The sequence below is a fragment of the Peromyscus eremicus genome, chromosome 5, assembly GCF_949786415.1.
Source record: "Peromyscus eremicus chromosome 5, PerEre_H2_v1, whole genome shotgun sequence".
Taxonomy (NCBI): Eukaryota; Metazoa; Chordata; class Mammalia; order Rodentia; family Cricetidae; genus Peromyscus; species Peromyscus eremicus.
In genome coordinates this window covers 97,685,866-97,708,494 of record NC_081420.1, presented here as the reverse complement: position 1 = coordinate 97,708,494, position 22,629 = coordinate 97,685,866, and the positions used below count along the sequence as shown (strand labels likewise).

At 43.8% G+C, this 22,629-nt stretch overlaps 1 protein-coding gene across 1 annotated transcript in view; it reads left to right on the top strand.

Moving 5' to 3' along the window:
- The window catches only part of Hydin (HYDIN axonemal central pair apparatus protein), a 362,311-nt gene that overhangs the window by 172,564 nt on the left and 167,118 nt on the right, over positions 1–22,629 (top strand). The window contains exons 19-22 of the mRNA XM_059264008.1: positions 9,911–10,149; positions 13,674–13,947; positions 15,428–15,571; positions 19,794–19,937. Of these exons, the coding sequence (XP_059119991.1) occupies positions 9,911–10,149; positions 13,674–13,947; positions 15,428–15,571; positions 19,794–19,937 (801 nt within the window). The remainder of the gene's footprint in view (positions 1–9,910; positions 10,150–13,673; positions 13,948–15,427; positions 15,572–19,793; positions 19,938–22,629) is intronic.

Genomic DNA, 22,629 nt, shown 5'->3' with positions numbered 1-22,629 from the left:
ATGATGTGTATCAATTTCTTAACTAGACGGTCCCATGTGTATCAATTTCTTAACTAGACGGTCCCTAGCTTTTCACTGTCATCAACGGTGTGTATCAATTTCTTAACTGTTTCTTTTGACTGAATTCCCAGAAATGCAATCGCTGGGCCACATGACATTAATGTAACTAAAAGTCTTAATACGTTTCACAAATTATCTCTCAGAATGTTTATACCAGTTTATGTCCAGACCCTCACCAAATGTAGAACATGCTGCTCCCAGCCTCTTACCCATGCTTTTATTTTTGCCAAATCTAGCAGATTTTTTAATGTTCATTTTTTAGTTTGTGTTTTTTGCCTTTCCCGTGAGGCAGAACATTTTTCATATGTCTATTGACCATGAAGTAGATATTATTTTTGAGCCCTGACCCATTGCTGACACTTTAATGACCAAGGGGAGAAACAAAGGGAAATAGGATGGCTCAGTTCTTCAGAATTCACAATTGCGCAGAGGAAATGACCCCACAAGCCATACAGCCAGGTGGTAAAATAGAAGCACAGAGGAGGAAATGACCAGTTCTTCTGTCAAAGGAAAATTGTTGTCGGTCAGAAGGTTGGTGTGGAAGGTGGAAATGGGCTGCATTTATATATGGTGCTTGGGACATTTGGGAGGGGCAGGTGACCTTCTGACTGGGCGGTAAGTCTGGAAAAGGCGTTGGTGACCTCTTAGCAGAGCTGGGGCTGGAGTCTCCAGACCAGAGGCCATGTGTAGGATACCAGTCCTGACTGGACCACTGTGTTTGCAGAGAGTTGAGTGATGTCCCCAAAGGACCTGAGCTCCCACTAAGATCCACCACTAAACCCCGAGTTTCCAGTCATAAAAAAGGCTTAGACATTGCGGTAGTTTGAATGTAACTGGCGCACTATTAGGAGGTATGGCCTTGTTGGAGGAAGTGTGTCACTGTGGGAGTGGGCTTTGAGGTCTCACAGATGCTCACGCCACACCCAGTGTCTCAGTTTACTTCCTGTTGCCTGCCGATCAACTCTCAGCTCCAGCAGTAGGACTCTCAGCTCCAGCACCTGCATGCCACCATGTCCCACCATGATGATAGTGGACTAAACTTCTGAAACTGTAAGCCAGCCATGAAATGTTTTCCTTCTTAAGAATTGCTGTGCTGTGATCATGGTGACTCTTTACAGCAGTAGAAACCCTAAGACAGATGTGGAACAAACAGAACAAAGTATGACAGAGCTTGAGCACATTTGCAGTTTGTCTACTCAGAAGCGTTTATGCAAAGCCTTGGGGCAAATTGGAGTATTTTTTTGGGGGAGGAGATACATAAATGTCTGCAAGGGGCTAAGGACACCCATCCAGACAATAATGAGCCATTCCAGAATCTTTCACAGGAGAACACCAGCCTCGGGGTCTATGTAGGCTAGCCCTGTCAGTGGCATGGATTGTGGAGGACAGAAAACTGACTGAGAAGTTCTAGAAAGTAACATGAATAAAGCCCACTGTTTACTGAGTGATGGACAAGGTGTGAGATGTTTGGTACCCATTTGATTTCATCTTCATATAGCACATTCAAAACAAATGTGACCGCACACACCTATAATCCCAGGGGTCGCATATTCAAGGGCATTCCTGGCTACAGAGTGAGACCTTGTTCAGAAAGAAACAGAGAAAGCACAATTAACAGATGGAGAAGCTGAAACCTAGATGGTGAAATTAGCCAAGGTCACCTATCAACAAATGATGGACTCCAGAGTTGACCGCTAAGACACGTGACTTCAAAGCCCACACTTGCAGTCACGACCCTAGACTGCCTCCCTTGAAAAGCCAAACGACAATTCTTGTGCGCCTCCCTCTTAACCTCGTTAATTGTTTAAAGCAGCAAAATGACTCACTTCAAGGAAGAGGAGTATATGACTCCAGATGCCATTTAGATGATGAAAGGGAGACAGGCCTTGGCGGGTTTTCATTGTTCTCACCCACAGAGAATGGATCATATGCTGAGATAATAAAAGTCTAAAGCAGTCCCTCACTCCACACGTGGGCTCCTGTTGTTATCCACTTCCTCTTATTCCATGGGAGGAAACCTCGCAGGTCTCAAACGGCAAAGGAGTTGTTGTTTTCAAGTGCACGGTGCTATTTTCTTCAGGCTTCATAGTCATTAGCCCTGCAGAAGAGCAGGCCTGTCAAAGCGTATATTTCCAAAGTGGCATGTGCAAACAGGAGCAATCCCTTCTGCCTTTTATGGAAAATATTAAATACATGATATGGAAACTTGTAAAAAAAAAAAAAAAAAAAAAAAAAAAAAAAAGGCCCTGGCTGGTTTACCGTGGAAGCTGAGCTTGCAGACGTGGAGGGATGTAGCCCATCACCAAAACAAAAGCAGGTGTTAACAGTAGATGTAGAACCTTGGGAGAGGGCTTATCCCCAGAGGGCGTGGGATTCTGAGCTGTAAAAGATCGCAAATCCCCCATCCTTCCCACAGCCGTGTTCACCTGCCCATAAATATGTGCTTGTTATGGACTGTGGAAAGGGCTGACTTCCCAGCCCTAATCTGCTGAAAAAGCAGAGACCGCCATTAATGATCTTTTTTAAAGATTAATTTTTATTTATGTATATGTGTCTGGGGTGGAGGGATGCCTTCAGAGACCAGAGAAGGCATCAGATCCATAGATCTAGAGTTTCCGGTGGTGGTGAGCTGCCAGATGTGGGGTGCTGGGAACTGAACTCATCCTCTGCAAGAGCTCAAACCTATGCTCTTGTGTAGGATTTCTTTGTCTGTGAGACTCAGCTTATACTGAGTACTTAACCACTGAACCATCTCTCCAGCTCCAACTGAAGTTTTAATGGGAAATTTTTGGAGGGCTTGCTGTTAGCATCTTTGAAAGAAATGTATGGAAGTTTGTGTTAATTTTCTATTGCTAGGTTTTAAATTGCCATAAATCTAGCGGTTTAAAACAATGCTAATTTATTATCTGTTTCTGTGGATCAAGAATCTGGGCCTGGGCTGGAGAGATGGCTCAGAGGTTAAGAGCACCGACTGCGAGCCGGGCAGTGATGGCGCACGCCTGTAATCCCAGCACTCGGGAGGCAGAGCCAGGCAGATCTCTGTGAGTTCGAGGCCAGCCTGGACTACCAAGTGAGTTCCAGGAAAGGCACAAAGCTACACAGAGAAACCCTGCCTCGAAAAACCAAAAAAAAAAAAAGAGCACCGACTGCTCTTCCAGAGGTCCTGAGTTCAATTCCCAGCACCCACATGGTGGCTCACAACCATCTGTAATGAGATCTGGCGCCCTCTTCTGTATACATAATAAATAAATAAATCTTTTTTTTTAAAAAAAAAAGAATCTGGGCCTGACATGGCTGCTTTCTTCTTATAGGATCACGAAGGAGTAAAATAAGTATGTTAGCCAAGTAGCATTTCTCTTGGGAGGCTTGGCTAGGGAAAGGCCCTCAGCGAGGATCCTCAGTTTACTGGCAGGTGTTTGCTTTGCCGTTGAAATTTCCTGTCTCACTTGCCATCAGCATGGACGTCCTCAACTATTATAGGGCCACCATAACTACCCTATTATGTGGTCATTCCTTCAGGTCTCTTGGGCTTGACATTTCCTTGCTAAGAGGTGTTCAGCCTCCTTTGGGCCCACCTAAGATGATCTCCCCATCTGAAGGTGAACTGATTTAGGACTCAGCTACTTCTGCAAAGTCCCTTCCCAGGCACACCAACATTAGCATTTGACTGAATAATGGAGAAGACATCTGTGACCCCAGGAGATGGACATCTTGGGGCCCCATCTTAGAATTATCTCTACCACAAATCTCCACCCACTTCCTTCTGGCAAGAATATCCATAGGGCTAACAGTCTGTGGTGGCAGAGTAGAGGTAGCAGGTGGCAAGCTCACATCTCAAATCACAAACAAAATCCAAGAGTCTTTTGAAACCTCAAAGCCTGCCCCCAGTGACATACTTCCTCCAGCTAGGCCACACCTCCTAATCTTGCCAACAGCTGGGGACTCAGATTGCAAATGCCCGAGACTTTGTGGGGGAGGGCATCTCATTGAAACCACCATAGATGACATGGCCCAAATCCCACCTGGAGGGCAGCTGAGCAGCAGACTCAAGCCCACATCTGTTTCCCTCAGTGCCTTCCTTCCTAACCTGTCTCCATCCGTTGTCATCTTATGGTACTGTGGTCGTGAAAAGGTCAGGCTGTGTTCTCCACACTCTACTGCTTGTCATTCATCCACCTTTGCTTTAATGCCACACAGCCTAGGCCCCCCACAAACAAAAGGGCACCCCTGAAAGTCAAGTGGCAGAACCACAGACACAGCAGAGCAGTACTATCTGACTTACAGGGACGACCCAGGACCTTCGCATCTGGCATTTTATCGTACCTTGTTCTTAGATGATTCTAGGATGTATTTTTCTGTCTGGTTTATGCCAGGCATTGATTAATAAGCTTCATCAAAAGGAAAACTCACTGATTCAGCCCTGGAAAGCCACTTAGGTCTCGTTTCCAGAGCACCCAACCTGTGTCAGCAGGAATCAAACAGAGACGATATGCATCCACCGAAAACTGGTGTCCCGGGACCTGAAATAGCACTCACCCCGGCCCAGCCTCACTTCATCACTGTGTACAGAGGATTGAGCTGCACCACTGCTCAGAGGGAGAACGCAGATAGGCAGAGTGGCCAAAATGACTTTGACAGTACCCTCTCTGAAAGACACCGTGCTCTTTGATTTTTTTTTAAACGGCATTGATTTATGTCTGCATCGTAAGCTGAGTCTCGCGGATGAGCAAAACTATATAGAATGCTTTAAAGCCACAAACTGGGCAGAGAGGTCAGCAGAGTAGAATCTTCTCGCCCAGCACTTTCCTATTGTCTCCCCTAGATGCCTCTGTATATTTTCCTAAGAGTAGATGAATGTGAAGTCTATTTCTCCTATCAATAATAGTTTGTCTACATCCTGAAAACAGAATGTATAAGGAATATCTTTTTAATTGTATGTGTGTGGGGAGTGTAGGCACACATCTGTATGTGAGGGTTTATAGGCCTATATAATCACGTGAAGGAACAAGATGACATCAGGGTCCCGCTCTGTCACTCTCTACCTTATGTCCTTGAGGCAGGATCTCCCATTAACCCTGCAACTAGGCTGGTGGCCAGTGAGCCCCAGAAATCCTCCTGTCTCCACCTGCTTCACAGCTGGGGTTACACACATGGGTGACCACACCAGCTTTTTACATGGGCTCTGGGGATTTGAACTCAGGTCCTCGTGCTTGTATAGCAAAGCTTTTACCCACTGAGCCATCTCCTCAGTCTAAGAAACCTAAAATTTTAAACAGCTGTGTATGAAGGCTCTGGAAATGCAGGGACTTACAGCCCTTTCCATTGTTTTAAGTCCACTAGGAGGAGGTGAGAGTGAGTAGTTAAGGGACAGAGAAATTCTGGAAAAGAGTGAATCATGCAACGTTTAGCGTTTTTTTTTTTTCCCCCACGAGTATCCTTCAGATACAAACAAACATACCATCTCTGTCCAGGTCCTAGTGCATCTAGAACAATCCTTAATGTTTGATTGTTTACCTCTATTTTTGTGTCTCTAGAGATGTTCCTCATTCAGAGATCATGAGGAATGCTAAGATTTTTGACTTCCTACAGTTTCCATTAATGCCAACATGGAAGTAAATTTTCCTCAGCATCGTTCATCTATATCCTCATTACACACAATTTGTAAATCTGAAAAATGTTTCTCTGGGATTCATTTAATTCATTTACATTTTAATATGCAATTTACTTGTTTTCCATGTAGGTTTGCAAAGCACAAGGAAATGTAACTAGCTTTCTGGTCTGTCTAATTGAGGATTTGTCCTCAATTTCAAATTGGAAAATGAACATTGGGGTTTAAATATTAGATTCTTCTTGTACAAATACCTGTGAGTCGGTTCCTCAGAGTGGTTAGTGGGTCCCACTGACCAGATCCAGCCTCTCAGTCTGTACTGGAACTAAACTGGATTTGGAATGTCACCCTGTGGGACAGTGCCTGCTGGCAGACACTTAACTTTTGCTCATGATCTTTATTTCTCATTTAGCACATTGGCACAACCCTGTTCTAAACCCCTGTTTCTTGGGACATTTCTGACTAATGGGCACCATTGTTTGTGAGTCTCATAGAGTTGCCCGAATCTCTACATTCCTCCTTTTTATTTTGCTAGAAATACACCATAGAAATTAAACGGAAGAAGAATAAATTTATTTATTTATTTTTTTAGAATTTATCTACTTTTATTTTATGTGTATGAGTGTTTTACCTGCATGTATGTATGTGCACCATCTGTGTGTCTGGAGCCCATGGAGGCTGGAAGAGGGCATCAGATCCCCTGGTAATGGGGTCACACATGGTTGTGAGCCTCCCTGTGGGTGCTGGGAATCAAACATGGGTCCTCTGGAAGAGCAGCATATGCTGTTAACCACTTCACCATCTCTCCAGGCCACAGAAGGATGATTTCAGACTGCAATAGCCTCCAAAGCCAGTGAGCTCAGAGTGTTTGTTTTTTATTCTTTTAAATACATTGTTTTCTTCCCTATGCTTGACTGTTGAAAGCTTCTCCTGAGCCCATGACTTAAAGAAGTCTGGGAAGCTGGGGAAGATTTTCAAGCAAATAATCACATTCTTATCTAGTTAGATACGTCATTATCCTGGAAGCTTCTAGACCATCTCCATGGCTTTTCTTTTTGTAGCCTTTTCTCAATGTGTTACTGGTAATAACTAAATATTTTATATAAGCAATATCTTCCCTGAAATAGAGTCCAGAGTTAAATGAGCGGAAATAGCTACTAGAATAGAGAGAAGATGCTTTTTATTAATTTTGAAATAATTGCCTATACTTACAATTAGAGAGAGTGTGTTAGGCTTTTTAATCAATAGTAATATAATTAGGAATACACCACTTGTTAATTAGGTCTAATTTCACATTTGGAGGAAAAATACATTTGTCACATTTGGAGGATTCCAGCTTGCCCTCCTCTGGAGCAGCACCGTGTTCTTTAGCTCCTGTAAGGACTCTATCCCCAGCCTCCTCCTGACTTCCCTCAATGTCACGTCAGCTCCTCAGGGGAAGAGAGTGTGCTTTGGGCATCTTTGGATTTCCCACAAAAACTAAGCATCAGGTGTGTGTGTGTGTGTGTGTGTGTGTGTGTGTGTGTGTGTGTGTGTGTATGTGGTGTGTGTGTGTGTGTGTGTGTGTGTGTACATATATATACATAAAGTCCTAAAGTCTTTGTGCTTATCAGATTTGTAGATGACCAGGAGGAGCAGCCGATCTGTTGGATATCAGAATCATAATTTTGGCAGTTCTCCCAAAGACTGAAAACCTTACAGACATAAATATCGACTATTCAGACCTAATTTTGAAATCCAAAATAAAGAAAGAAATAGGTTTGTTTAACAGCATATCATACTCAGCTGAAGAGAGAATTGGTGAACTGGAAGAAAACTGGAGAGAAGCCATCCAAAAAAAATCAGAAAGTAGAAGTAAAGGAACGTGGTCAAGAGGCTAAGAGACAGCATATCAGTTAGCTCTGCCTCTCTGTGACAAAAGAGCTAAGATAAACACCTTAAATGGAGAAAGGCTTACCTTTGCCTCGTGGTTTCAGAGATTCGGGCCATGACCACTTGGACCTTTGTCCCTGTGCCTGAGAGCACATGGTAAAACAAACCAGCTCCGAGTATCCTCTTCAAGGCATGCCCTAGTGAGTGACCTCACTTCCTCTAACTGGGCCCCACTTCCTAAGTTTCCACTGCTTCCCAATAGTGCTACCAACTGGGTGTCAAGTCTTCAACACAGGAGCCTTCAGGGGACATTCCAGGACAAACTATAATAGAGAGGCAATATTAGGAAGTTCTGAAATGCTGGGGATAAAGAATGAGCTGAAATATTTAAATAGACAATGATTGATAATTGCCCAAAAATAAAAATATCAAACAAAAGACTCTAGAAAGAGATTAAATTCCAAACAGAATGCTCTATAGACTTTCAAAGACAAGGGCAGAGTCTAAAAGTAGAAAGTAGATTACCATCAAAGAAGCAGAAATCATATTTTAATTATTATCTACAGCATGAGTCTTTTTTTTATAATTGACATCTTAACCTAACTTTGACATCTGAGGTTTCCCTCTAAATCTGGGACGCAGGATTTAAAGGACTGTTAAGTACAAAGGGTGTGTGAATTTACTCTGCATAACTCCAAGGAAGGACCAAAAACAATGTGTAGTGGATCAAATGAGTCATATCTCTACATAATATAAGGAAGAAATGTCTAATAATTTGATTTCTTATAACCTGAAGTGTGGTGATATTGTGTTCCCCAAAATATTGTGTACCCTAATAAACTTATCTGGGGTCAGAGAACAGAACAGCCACTAGATATAGAGGCCAGAAAATGGTGACAAACACACCCTTAATCCCAATCAAGGACACCACCAGCATGGAGACACACGCCTTTAATCTCAATACCAACCATAGAGACCTGGAGGTCTATATAATATAGACAGGCAGTGACGAGGAGGTCATGTGGTTGGGTTTACAACCAATGTGAAGGCAGAACAGAAAGTCAATAAAAAGACAAACACACAGGAAGTAGGTCTCTTTCTCAGGGGAAGGACAGCAGTGGCATCGGGTGGTAAGAAGGCGGTCTTGGTCTCAGCTCTTAGCTACTGCTCTCTGACCTCTGGGGCTTTTAACTCTGCATTTGGCTCTGTGTTTCTTATTTAATAAAACCGTAGAGAATTACATCTATACTGAAGTAAATAAATTATCCTATATAATACATTAACATCAAAAAGAGTTTGAATAAAAGACTGATATACTCAACTTTTGTTTTACTTTTTATTCAGGATCTTGCTATGTAGCTCAAGCTGGCCTTGAACTTGGGATTCCCCCTGCCTCCCACTCCCAAGTGCTGAGATTATAGGTATGCACCACCGTACCTGGCTTCATTTGTCAAATATCTATTAAGTGTCTGCTATATATACTGTATTGTACATGTAGTCTAGCCATGTACCATATCTTGCTATAGATACTTGTGATATATTTGTGGAAAAAAAAACAACCCAAACACACAAATGACAAACCTCCTCCTACGTAGAGCTTACATCCCACTGCAGGAAAGACAATAAATATGATAAGTAAATCATGTACTGTGTTAGAACACCATGAGTGCTAAGGAAGGAAAACCTAGACCGAGGTGAAAGTGGCCAGGAATGCTAAGATGGGGTTGGCCATTTCCAGTGCAATGGTCAGAACAGGCGTTAGCAGGCACTGGCTTTGACAAAGACTTTGGGGAAGGAAAATCGGTGTGCCGTGACTATCTAAGCAGTCAATAAACTGATAGGCATCACTTCCAACTCTCAATCAGCCTTGTAACGGATTTCAAAATGAGCTTAGGATTTTAGCTAATGGAATTCTTTTAATTATTATAAAAACGTGGTAAAAGCCAGGATGACTTTCTGAAAAGGGTGCTTATCTTTATGCTAATTCTACAAACTTCTCCTCTGAGAAGCATTTCTCTGAAAATTCCAGAAGGGATGCTGGCCCTTCTGTTGGCATCTCGGCATTGTAAGGTTAGAGCAGGTAATTAGGGGAAGCTTGTTAGAGACCTAAGTTGTCATCATAGGGAAGAGACACAACACATCTTCACGGAGCGTTCCAAAGCTGGAGGGCGGCCTTGCTCTTCAGACTCAGGCTGCTTTTTGAAAAAGGAAGTCAACAAACATGCAGCTTCTTTGATTCTAAAAGGAGTAGAATGTTTGTCTCTGATGTTGGATTCTATAGTTCAGGCTGTTTGAAGCAGAAGGCTTTGGCATAAGCAAGATGAAGAGCCAAGAGCATCTACCCAGCTAACTTGTAGTCTTGTGTTGCAGGCAAAGAAAAAATCCCTTTGGACGGTCAAACCCAGCAAAGGCATGGTTCCTGCAGAAGATGACTTCCCACTGACCCTGACTGCCAACTTGGACGACATAGTGACATTCAAAGACACCGTCATTCTGGAGGTGGAGCACAGCAACACCTATCGGATCCCTATCCAGGCTACAGGGATTGGTTCTACCATCGTGTCCGACAAGCCCTTTGCTCCAGAACTCAACCTGGGAGCACATTTTAGGTAGGGGGATATCATGGATCAGTTGTACCATAATTACATATGTCACAGTCTTAATTAAAAAGAACTGGCTCCCCCCCCCCATCCCTCTCCTGTCCCACTCTCACTTTCTCCTTCCTTGATGAACAAGCTGGACATTTTCCAGTCATAGCTTGGTTACATTTGCTACAAGAAGACATTTCCAAGTCATCACCCTGTGCTCTAGTTTCCTTTCTGTTGCTGTGATAAAATACTCTGACCAAAAACAACTTGGGGGAGGGTTTATTTCATCTGGCACTTCCCTATCACAGTGCATCATTTGAGAGAAGTCAGGACTCAAAACAGGAACTCAAAGGCAGGAACCATGGAGGAATGCTGCTTGCTGGCTCTCAGACTCCCACACTCTTGCTCAGCTAGTTTCTTCACACAGCTCAGGACCACCTGCCCAGGGAATAGTAACACCCACGGTGGGCTGGCTGGGCCCTCTGACATCTATTACTAATCAAGACTATCCTCTAGAGACATATCCACAGACCACCCTGATAAAGGTGATTACTTAATCAAGACTCTGTTATTTTTTTGGGGGGGGGTTTTTTTCATATGATTCTAGGCTGTGTAATGCTAACTGGGACACTTGCTTACATTCTCTAGACTAGGTCCCCCTACTCTGGTGAAAGGGGTGGTGACTCCTTTATGATGGATTCAGAATTTCTGCATAATTTCTCCTCTGACTTCAATGCACTTCTAATCCCTCTCCACAAATGTAGAAAACGCAGACACAGCTTTAGTGTAATCTGAGTAGAGCTTACCTCGAAAGGTTAGTCATTACAGATATATCGGGCATTGCCGCTAGTGATTTTATGGATCATATTTCGTCTGTTTGCTTCCCCATCATAGCTCCAGTGATTGAGTTACAATTGTTTCCCCTGGCTGCCCAGAAAAAGCTAGAGAGTCTGACTATTGCCTCAGTAAGAGGCAATAGAGGGAGGCCCCTGGTTCCACAGGGGCATTCTGCAGTTATCAGTAGTTGACTCCCAGGGTTTGACTGATTTGTCCTGCTCCGTGCAGTGGTGGGAACACACCTCATGGCTGCTCCTCTGGCCTTCTGATCTAACAGTCCCTGAACCCAACTCACATGCATTGTGTTCTGAGAAGTCCTTCCCACAATCCCATCCACCCCTTAGTTCTTAACTGAAAAATACCACAAGCAATAACAAAGTAAGGGTCAACCTAGGGAGTTGAACTGTGTCCAGTCACATGTTTGTGAGTCAGATACATAGAAAAAGCTTCCTCTCTGTTTCATCTCTTGGCCAGAAGGAAAGGCATTTGTCACTGTATGCTAATGATTCTACTTAAACTTTTTGTTTTGTTTTGTTTATTTGGTTGGTTGGTTGGTTTTGGTTTTGGTTTTGGTTTGTTTGTTTGCTTGGTGGTTTTTTGGTTGTTGTTTTTTTGTTTTGTTTTGTTTTGTTTGTTTGTTTGTTGGTTGGTTGGTTGGTTGGTTGGTTGGTTGGTTGGTTTGAGATAGGGTTTCTCTGCATAACCCTGAGTGTCCTGGAACTCACTCTGTAGACCAGGCTGGCCTCGAACTCACAGAGATCCACCTGCCTCTGCCTCCTGAGTGCTGGGATTAAAGGCGTGCGCCACCACCTCCTGGTCCATTTAAACTTCTTAAGTGCACACAAGCCTCATTGTAGAAAACACCATATTTAATACACCACACACCATATTTAATCACTTGAGATTTTTCTGAATCTATAAACAGTGTCAAATAACCCCCTAAAAGGATGTGCCAACCCTTGCCTGGAAATTTGAGGTCTAGCTAACAGTTTTTATGAATATATAAACAAACTGTAGTTAGCTATTAGTTTCCCTTCTGTCTAAACCCTGTTATTCTCCTTATTAACATATAATCACGATGCCAACAATAACCAGAACAATCGGCAAAATCCATGACAGGTACGCTGTCGCCCACCTCCTGTTTCTATGAAGAAGGTTCTGTTGGCACACAGCCAGCATATCTGGATACTTTCACACTAAGAAGGAGAGTTGGGTAGTTATGCCTGAGATCATGTGGTCCCAAAGTCTACCGTGTTATCCTTCATCTCTTTACAGAGGAAGTTGGCCAAACCCTGGACTAAAGGAATGTCCATACGCCACTCCTTCTGATTGCATATTTTGGGGCAAATCTCTTAACTATTTAGAACTTTTCTCCATTCTTAGTGTGGAAATTAAAATGGCTCTGATGGATGGGTTTCTGTGATATTAAAATCATAATGTAAGCAGCAAGGGCCCGATCTAGTTTATTTATACTATATATGTTTGCTTTTTCTCCCCCAAACTTACCATCGGCCAGAAAGTTCAATTGCTGGCTGAAGATTACTCTGTTGAATAGGCCCTGTGAGCACAAATATTTAGGGACAAAGGTTTTTCCCTGACAACTGAAAGTTATTTCTCCTGATTACCTATTTGATGTTACAGCTTACTTGTGAGATACGATATCATTTCCTGCGGTCAAGCGAATGGGATGAAATCTCAAAGCCTAATAAGTTTTTAAAAGAAAAATAACCAGTTGGCTGTTTGTTTTGTGTTGTTATTGCTGCTACTGCTGCTGTTTTTCAGAGAGGGTCTCACTAGGTGACCTTGGTTGACCTAGAACTCCCTGTGTAGACCAGCGTAACTTGAACTTACGGTGAGCCTCTGCCTCAGCCTCTCACGTGCTGGTATTACAGGCATGCAGCACCTTGCCTGTCCTGAGATGAGCTTTTTCCCTTGAAGAAAAATATATTGATTAAGCCTATAAATTGGGGGCATGCACACAATTTTAACTTCTTTCCATATACTTTAGAAATCCCACCTCCTTCATAAAGAGCTAGGCAAATAAGGAGGTCTTTAAGAAGTACCCATAAATAGAGAAGGAATGAATTAATGAAACAGGTACAACTTGAAAGCATGAAGAAATGAGGGGCATAGTCTGAGGAAAGTATCTAGTCTAGTTGGTGTTCTGGTCTACTTCAGTCCAGCCCCTCTGTCCTGTCAAGACTTAATAGGTGTGTGTTGTTCGCATTGACCTTCAAAGAAACATACCATCACCAGACTTGTCTCCAGCAGGAGAAATGTATTCAGTGTGTTTCAAAGTGAGCTTCCCCTCCAGCTGGTATTATGCTTTCATTACCTTACCCTGGAAGCACTTCTCATTAAGGAGAGTATCAAGTCTGTCCATGTATCCTGCGGTGGGCTTGACCTGCTGAGGAGGACAAAGGGTACAGGGGCCACTTTCCCATAGCCTTGTATAGTAGTGGTGGTTCTGGGACAAAGTCTCGGATTTTGTTCAACTCTGGGAGCCCTTGAATCACACTACTAGTTCTTAGTAGCATTGTGACCTAGACTCCCTGAATGGTTTTTTTTTTTTTTTTGTTTTTTTTTGTTTTTTTGAGGAATGTCTTGGTGCTCACGCTATAGTACTTCCAAAGGAATGAATCTCAAGGGTGTAGGTCAAACCCAACAGTCCTGCTCTGAGCCTCTCAACGCCTGGTCTTCTTTTCCAGCCTAGATACCCACTACTACCGTTTCAAGCTGACTAACAAAGGACGACGAGTCCAGCAACTGTTCTGGATGAATGATGATTTCCACCCCGAGGAAAAGCAAAGTAAGAAGGAACTGGTGAAGAAGGGACCTACTGGTAGCCGTCGCCAGTCCCAGGTCTCCCAGGAAACCATGGATACAGGGAGCCCCGTGTTTCAACTTCACCCCGTCAGGATGGAGTTGTACCCAGGCCAGACAATTGATGTGATCCTTGAAGGCTATTCTGCCATTGCCAGGGTAAGAAGAAAGCATGTTCAGAAGCTGTTTTCCTCCCAAATAAATCTCTGCTGTACTGTATCTGTTTCTTAGGAAGGTCCCTTGACATTTATCTCAGAGGCTACACATAGCACTGAGTTACCATGGCAGCATTCCGTGCTTTCAAGGTTCAGCTTTGCTCAGTTTTCTGTTTGTTTCTATAGCTACTATAACCCCAACCTTAAAGGACCGTTTAAAGCCGGTTCTCATTACTACAATCAACACTGACCAGCCAGCAAGTCCCTGGTAGAAAAATGTCCAGCTTTCATTCCAAGAAAATTTTCCTATTAACATTTAGCAGTCTTACCCAATTTTTTCCCAAAAAAAGCATACTTTTATAGATGCTCTGGGCTGCCTCAGTTATAACCACATCTCTGATTTTTTTTTATGCAACCTTGCCTGACTAAATGATACCTCATTTAAAAACAACATCTTTGGGGTGGCTGAAAAGATAGCTCAGCAGTTAAAAGCATTGGCTGCTCTTGCAGAGGATCTGTGTTCAGTTCCCAGTACTCACATGGCAGCTCACAGCCAGCTATATAATTCTAGTTCCAGGAAATTCCACTCCCTCTTCTGGCCTCTTCAGTCACCAGGCATATATGTGGTATGCATATATACATGCAGGCAAAACATTCATACACATGTAATTTTGTGTAGATAAAATAGCCATGTTAATCTCTAGCAATAGACTTTCTAGTTTTGTTTACATCAGTACCAGATACTCAGCTTAAAACACTTAAGCATACTGGCACTGTGTATCTGTTTATTACACTCCCTTATGGAGTTTGGAAATCACCAAGTACAAAAAAAAAACAAAAACAAAAAAACAAAAAAACCCCAAAACTCAATACTTTTTTTAGTTACCCAGGAGTCTTTCCTATCCCCAAACATAGACTTTCTGAATGAGATAAGATGTTTACTTGAGTTCCTGCTTAGGAGGCTTTTGGGGTAACACTGAATTTTCCTCTTCATAAAATAAGAAGCAATGAGAAATTGTCTCCCAGAGGTAAAGTGGGAAATCTGGTCCATTTGCTAGCTTCTCTAGAGTCACAGATTCCACCTTATTTCTTTTATATCATTTCTTTACCAAGTATTTTCAGGTAGAATACATCCTCTCTGCAAAAAGGATGCCTCTCATTGGGGAGTCTTATATAATGTTTCCCTTTTCTCATTATTTGGGGCATCAGCCAACTTTGATTGTGTACATGCCATGAGATAAACACTTCTAGGCATCAAGGATGTAAAGATGACTATAACATATGCCCTAATCTTAAGACACAGTCTGCAGTCGGAGCATATTTCTAATGTGGTTACCCAGAGTTAAGCATGTTTTTAAGAGGTGTTAAATCTGGCCTAAAGGAAACTAAATACACCTGGAGCTTCAGTGAAAGCTTCCCTGTGTGGGATTGCAAATCATGAGAATGTTGAATTCATTAACAGCCCTGATGTATGTTGTGTGCAGAGAGTCAAAGAAAAGCTGGTGTGCCATGCCATCGTCGGAGCCCAGAAGGGAAAGAGCTTGCTGATGTCCGTGAACATCATCTGTGAATTTATAGCACCTCTCATTGAGCTCTCCACCAGGCAGCTCATCTATCGACTGGAAAAGGTCAGTGAGGCTGTGCCGGGGAGGCCTGAGTATTCTAGCCCGAGCCAGCATGTCCGTGCTTCCATTTTAGAAGCTAAGCCAATGGGAATCCTGGTACTGCCCATCCCCAGGACAGTGTTGTTCTTCTTTTCAAGCTTCAGAGGCCAGTACACATTTAGCTAAAGATTCTGAAAGTAAACCTGTAGTTCTATGAAGTGGAAATCCTGTTTGCATCATTCCTGGTGCATAAGACCAAAGAGAATGTGCATGAAAGTGTGTGAATACTCCATCATTTTGCTTTAAGTAGAGTAAACACTACTTCAGAGAAAGCGTTGGAATAGAATCAGCAACAATTATAATAATTAGTAAGAATGACTACCGCCCACTGATTACTATTGCTAGGCATCCGTACTCAATTACCTACATGTCCAGGTGCCCTTCACAAAACCCCACCGTGGTAGGCTCCATTATCATTCTTGTGATACACATAAGGAAGCTAACACTGCCCCTAAGATTGCTGTGGAATAAGTAATCAACTAAAACCGATTAATCTGCGTGGTAGAGCATCTGTCCTAAGCTGGAGGCTGTACCAGTGTTGGAAATCTGGTGAACCAGACAGACAGTCAAAGCCAAGAGACTGGTTGAGGTTAAAGACTGTACACAAGTTAGGGGAGTGTCATTGTTCCAATCGCAGGGGTAAACGGTCAGCAGCTCAGGAGGCGTGGCCTTAGCTGTCCATGTACTCAGTCCAAGGCTGCTCCCTTGAGCAAGTGCCTCAAGCTGACACTGAAGTAAAGGGAGAGGTTAGTCTGATGGCAAGAGAAGGGGAAAGAACTCCAGGCTGAGGACTTCTGTTGGGAAAAGGCCTGGGGGGGGGGGTATGAACATTGAGAGGTGACCCCAGACAGAGAACATGCCAAGAATGACCAGAGTCTCCCTGGAAAGCGATTATACCAAGAATGGTAAAGGTCTTTTGGAGATGGGGCAGAGGCCAAATACATATGGCATGTGTGCTAGACATGTTCTGGACTTTGGGGTTCATTCTGGAAAGCCGTTAAAGGACTTCAAAAGTGGAGACCAATGTGGTCTGGTTTATCCATTAGAATAACTCGTTAGAGTGCTGGTTGCTAAGGAGAACGTTTATTCAGACTGCTCATGTGCAAGACACTGTCTGATGCTAAGAATCCAGCCGTGAGGTTAACCCTTCCCTGGAGAAGCTCATAGCCTACTGGAAAGACCAAAAATTGACTAAGCCATTGTCCCATGATCTAGCACTGTGACAGGAAAGTGTGTGTGTGTGTGTGTGTGTGTGTGTGTGTGTGTGTGTGTGTGTGTGTGTGTGTGTGTGTGTGACCGTGCCTGACCAGTCACAGGTGGGTCAACTGGGGTTCTCGTCATCACCTCAGCGTTTGCAGGAGAGCACTCAGAACCGTTTATTCTGGGAGTAGACTCCATCAGACCTGGTTCGGTAAATCTGTTGAGAACCCCATGCTTTGGTGAGATATGAATAAAAGAACTTTACAAAGTCCAGGGGGCCAGGGAGACATACAGGTTCAATTCAAAACGAGTTTTTGAATGCCTGCCATGTACTGGGCACCCACAGTGGATACAGAGGAGAGAAGAGTCTGGCTTGGCCAGCTTGCAGGCCTCGTGGGTAGTGAGGAAGTTGAGTCAGGGTTTGAGTGGCAGCAGAGCTAGCCACAAAGCTGACAAACTCCGTGACAGACACACTGAAGACGGTCATGCTTTGGGAGTTCCTGGGAAGTTCCACTGGCGCTTTCAGACCTTTCGTTGTAAGCAATCACAAGAGATATTTATCGGCAAACAGCTGCACTGAATTTGGTGGCTTCACATTTTCCCTGAGAACAACTACTCAAAGGAATTTAGCAAGGATTTACTGAAAGTGGTTCTGTGCAAGACATTGTATGTTAAATATGCAGCATAGTTTCTTATTCAATTTTTCTAAGCCTGTAAGCACGTATAGCATATGCTGACAGTGTGCCTTTTTGTCTTCTTCTATCCTCCTGACTTTTGACAGAAGCAGGGTAACAGAGTCTTGATTCAATGTCTGTTGTTGGAGTTGATCATTAAATTAAAACATGCAAAATTCTGAATGCGGTAATAATTTCTCATTGGATTAAAAAATGGATTGGGGTCAATGAAATGGTTCACTGTCATTACCAGGTAAAGGTACTTGCCACCAAGCCTGATGACCCAAGTTCAATCCCCCCCAGGACCCACATGGTGGAAAGACATAATGACTCCTGCAAGATGTCCTCTGATCTTCTTATTTGTTTCTGCCCTTCTTTCTCCTCAAATTCAGAAGCTTGAATTCTCCCCCACCGTGTTTCCCATTGCTCATCTCCTTCCCATCACTAGAATTTATCAGGGACGATGAAGAAATATATCCACATTACCCGGCATGCACAAGAGACCTGTGAGGGCTTGGCATTCAGACCGAATTGTCCAGCATACAACTGCTCTGCCTCCTGCTGTTGGCCCAGGCAGTGTGCCTGGTATAGTACATTGGAATATAAAGACATAAACCCTGCCACTCCATCAACTCTATGCTATTTGTATTGTTCACGCACTCTGGAGATGAAACAGCATCTCTGTGGGATTGGAAAGGTCAGCTGAAACTTTCGGCCTGCTTGCTTCATGAAGTTCCAGATGCAGATTCTGTCTACTGATATTTGGGAGACAAACAGCCCAGAAAGAAGGAGTCATTTTAAAATAGATTGGCTTCTCCAGACTTCAGTTCCTTCTCATCACTAACCTCCGAATGGCCTCTTGCCAAAACCAACCAAGTGTGGCTTCTTCACTTCCGAGCCATCTGCAGTGACACAGCAGCCTTCAGGGAAGGTCACTGTGTGGACGGTTCTCCAGGCAGCCTCCGTGAACTGATAATACAAAGGGGGTCAGTGTCTGTGTCCCCTGCGTAGAGGGAGAGAACCAAAGGCTGGCAGACTTCTGACGCAACCTCGGCAGTCCACGGGAGCCGGTGAAGGCAGGGCCTGGGAAGACCAAGAGCTGTGGTGCAGGGAAGCTGATGCTGTAAGAACAGCTGGAAGACTCAGCCGGATCAAAACATGAAAGTTGGGGGTGGGGTGGGGTGATGAAATTAGAATGAGGAGAAAAAGCAAGTCAAAATGTGGAGACTGTTTTTAAGGGCTACATTTTTTGTTAGAAGAACCCCCAAATTATCAGAGTTCTTACCTTAGAGGCTACAGGTTGAGGCTTCTGGTTACTCCTCCTGATGCTAAAGTACCCCTTTTTAGATCACACAAAGATGAATGTAAACCCCAACATTAGAGTGAGGAAAACCCAGCCTGAGCAAAAGCATCTCACTCAAGAACCATTCCAGCCCTTTATCTGGTTGAGAAATGCAGTCCAGCAGCTCTCACAGAGATAGATGGCTTCAGCATCACCTCTTCTGCTACTGGGGAAATTTACAGGGGAGATGTATGGGGATTTGCCAACGTAGCAACGTAAGCATGTCTGTAAAGTGGTTATTTTAAACTGAAGGGGAAAAATCACGTAAGAGCCAAATGTTTTATCTGTTGTAACAATTCCTCAAGTCTTTCTCAAGCTATCACAGATTTATTAAACTTTGTTCCATGGCAGTATGTGCAGTGTGGCAGTGTGTGCAGTGTATAGAGTGTGGCAGTATGAGCAGTGTGTGCAATGTGTGCAGTGTGACAGTGTGTGTAGTATGTGCAGTGCATGCAGTGTGGCAGTGTGTGCAGTATGGCAGTGTGTAATATGTGCAGTGTGTAGTATGTGCATTGTGTGCAGTGTGGCAGTGTGTGTAGTATGTGCAGTGTATGCAGTGTGGCAGTGTGTGCAGTATGGCAGTGTGTAGTATGTGCAGTGTATGCAGTGTGGCAGTGTGCGCAGTATGGCAGTGTGTAGTATGTGCAGTGTATGTAGTGTGGCAGTGTGTGCAGTGTGGCAGTGACAGTTTGCTCTAGTAGTTTGTTTTGTTTTGTTTTAAACTAAGCACTCAGGGCCTCTCTGAGAAATCTACTCTCTGTTTTCTGGGTTATGTAAGTTCATGTTTCAGAATCCTAACACACTTCATTCCACCTCATTTCTGTAAACCTCTACCAGGGGAAATAAATGTCTCTGTGAAGGGAGGGGTGCCAAGGTTTTTGTTCAGAACTGATGAGACTTGTTACTCAGGGCTCACTGGACTTACTGTGGCTTGCCTTTGTCTCTTCTTTTTCCATTTCCTCTTGTGCAGAAGCCCAACACCGTCCTGGAACCTGATTACCAGTCCTTGACTATAAAGAACATCACCACCCTGCCTGTGAACATACTGCTTACAACAACTGGACCCTTCTTCATGTGTGAGAATGATAAATCCCTGCTGCCTGCAACTCCTAAGGTAACTTAGCAGGGAGTGTGTGTGTGTGTGTGTGTGTGTGTGTGTGTGTGTGTGTGTGTAAAGGAAGAGAATAAAAATATACTGCCTAATTTCAGTCCAGAAAAAAAATACAAAATGACCCAGGAAACCAATAGGAAAGCGAATACAGAAAATTGCAAGTAAGCAGTAACTTATTTCAACTCTCAGTCAGTGGGAAGACTCATGCATGGCTTAAGACCTTCCAGCCCAGCAGGATAACCTACTTGCTCCTGCCCTTCATAATGAAGTGAATCTACACAAGACAATGACTTCCTACTAATGAAGTCTAGCCCAAGACCCTACCTCAAGGAACTGGTCAAGTCCAGTCTCCCAGTGAACAAGCCCATCTCCGAGTACTGAGAAACCTGATCCAAGCAGAGAGAAAAGGCTGCAAGCCCACCCCGGCTGCCAGTGTGAGGCTGGGAGCAGCATTCTCTAAACAGGCCCTTGAGGTGTCTGTCTGATCTTTGCTGGGCATGAGAGCTACAGTAGAGTTGAGGGCCATGGGTAGGTGACAGTGCAGAGCTGTGGAAGAGGAGGGCTGGAGGGGAAATCAAGCTCATGCTCCATCTGAAAAGCTCAGCCTTCCCTTCTAGAGAGACCACCAATGAGGGCAGAGAACAATTGCCAGATCTCACGAGAGGGCCTGTGACTTAAGGAGATTTGCTCTGAGCCACACTCAGCAAGATGGCACCTTTGAAGTGGGTGAGGACAGAGTGCTTGGGAAGAGGGTGTACCGGACAGTACCCATCTGGTCTCTTTCGACCACAAGAGAGGGAAGACCAGCTAAGATTTCTCAACATAGAAAAATAAAGAAGAGACAAGTCCCAAGTGGGACTTAGCCAAGGAAAGCCAACAGGCCAGGCCTGTAGCTCTCGACAGCCTCAGAGAAAGTGCAGCTGCTATGTCCTGGTTCTGAAGAAACCTCAAGGATGAGGCATGAGTCCTCCAAGAGACGGCAGGTGACATCACAGAGCACAGGAGACAAACAGATGGAGGCTGTGGAGATGCAGACATGAGTACCAGTCTTACTTGGAAGTCTTGGTCCACTGCCGTTCTTCCTGCACTTGTAATGGGATGAAAGCAGAAACCCCCTCCCTGCCCCAAAAGATGAAGAGCCCATAGCACTAAAAGGTGGGTAGAGGACAGAAGGAACTAAAGAATGAGATTTGAAGCTAACTTAGGTAGATAGAAGGATGCTTTTATAGTGGGTCGGAGGAGGGAAATGCTGTTCAAATCTGCATCCCAGAAAAGGTTGCAATGGAGTTATGAAGAGTGAAGCTGTTGTACCCAGTGGGCTTTAGAGTGTCTCTGAGATACTGAGAGACAATACATATGAGGGGACTGCTGAAGATGGGGGGTGGGGCACGGTATGTACCAGACTCCACCAAGACAATATGGACAAAACAAAAATAATACTCTTCTCTAGAAATATGGGTCAAAATATTGGGGGAAAGTCTCATGCTTCAGGTGGTATCTGTGCTGTTGTCCCAGATTAGCCCCTCGCCCTCTTCCTCATTCTGGTGCCCAGCTGTAAGCATTGCCTATTCATCCCTTCTTGGTCCAAGAAAACTGTACCATGTACCACCTCCATGACAAGAATTAAGAAATGGAAGGCTGGAGAGGTAGTTCCATGGTTAAGATCACTGACTACTTTTGCAGAGGGCCTATATCCAGTTCCCAGCATCAATATGGCAGCTCATAACCTATGAAAGTCCAGTTCCAGGGGACCTGATATCATCTTCTGGCCTTCGTGGGTTCCCATACACGTGTGGTACTCAGAAACTCAGCAGACACACACACATGATACACACACAAACACACAAATAAATGAACAACTATTTTTTAAAAGATTTTAAAATGCTGGCCTGTTAGTGGTGGGGAGAGCAGGGTGGGTCAGGAGCTCCTGTTCCTAGTACCACATTTTCAGTTTTTATATTACTTATTCATATAGCCTTAATAAAAAATTCAAATTTATTAAAAATAGAGAACTTCCATGAATCAACACGAAAAAGAGCTGCAGCCCAATAGAAAGTCAAAAGAAGAGAGTCGAGTTCACAGAAGGAAAACAAAATGAGTCTCGAACACACGAAGGCAGGTTCTGCTTTGCTCATATTGACGCGAACAGCGGCATACAGAGCCATACAATAAACCTGTCAGGTTAGCGAAGAGCAAAAGGGAGAGAGCACTTAGCTTAGGCAGGGCGTGTGGACACACTCTCCCTGTGTGATGATGCTGGGCAGTGTGCAGTGGAAGGCAATATGCCAATCTCAAGATGCCCTTTGATGGCGTAATTCCATGCTCAGGGATTTCTACAGACTCAAGATACAAGAGGGCACACAAGCAAGGCACGAGAGTATTCATCTGACAGAGTATTCAACTGTTTATGAGGGCAAACGTTTGGGGCCAATAACCTTGAGGGATTGATTGAGTAAATGATAGCAGGACTATAAAATGATATAAAATAAAGCTTCTTTTTTTTTTAAAGGAGGCAGGGACTAGAGAAATAGCTCAGCATTTAAGAGCACCTGCTATACTTCCAGAGGGCTGAGATTCACTTCCCAACACTCACATCAGGTAGCTTAGAACTGCCTGTAGCTCCAGTTCCGAGAGATGTGGCACCTTCTCTAGCCTCTAACATTACCTTTTCTCATATACACATATCCCCACATAG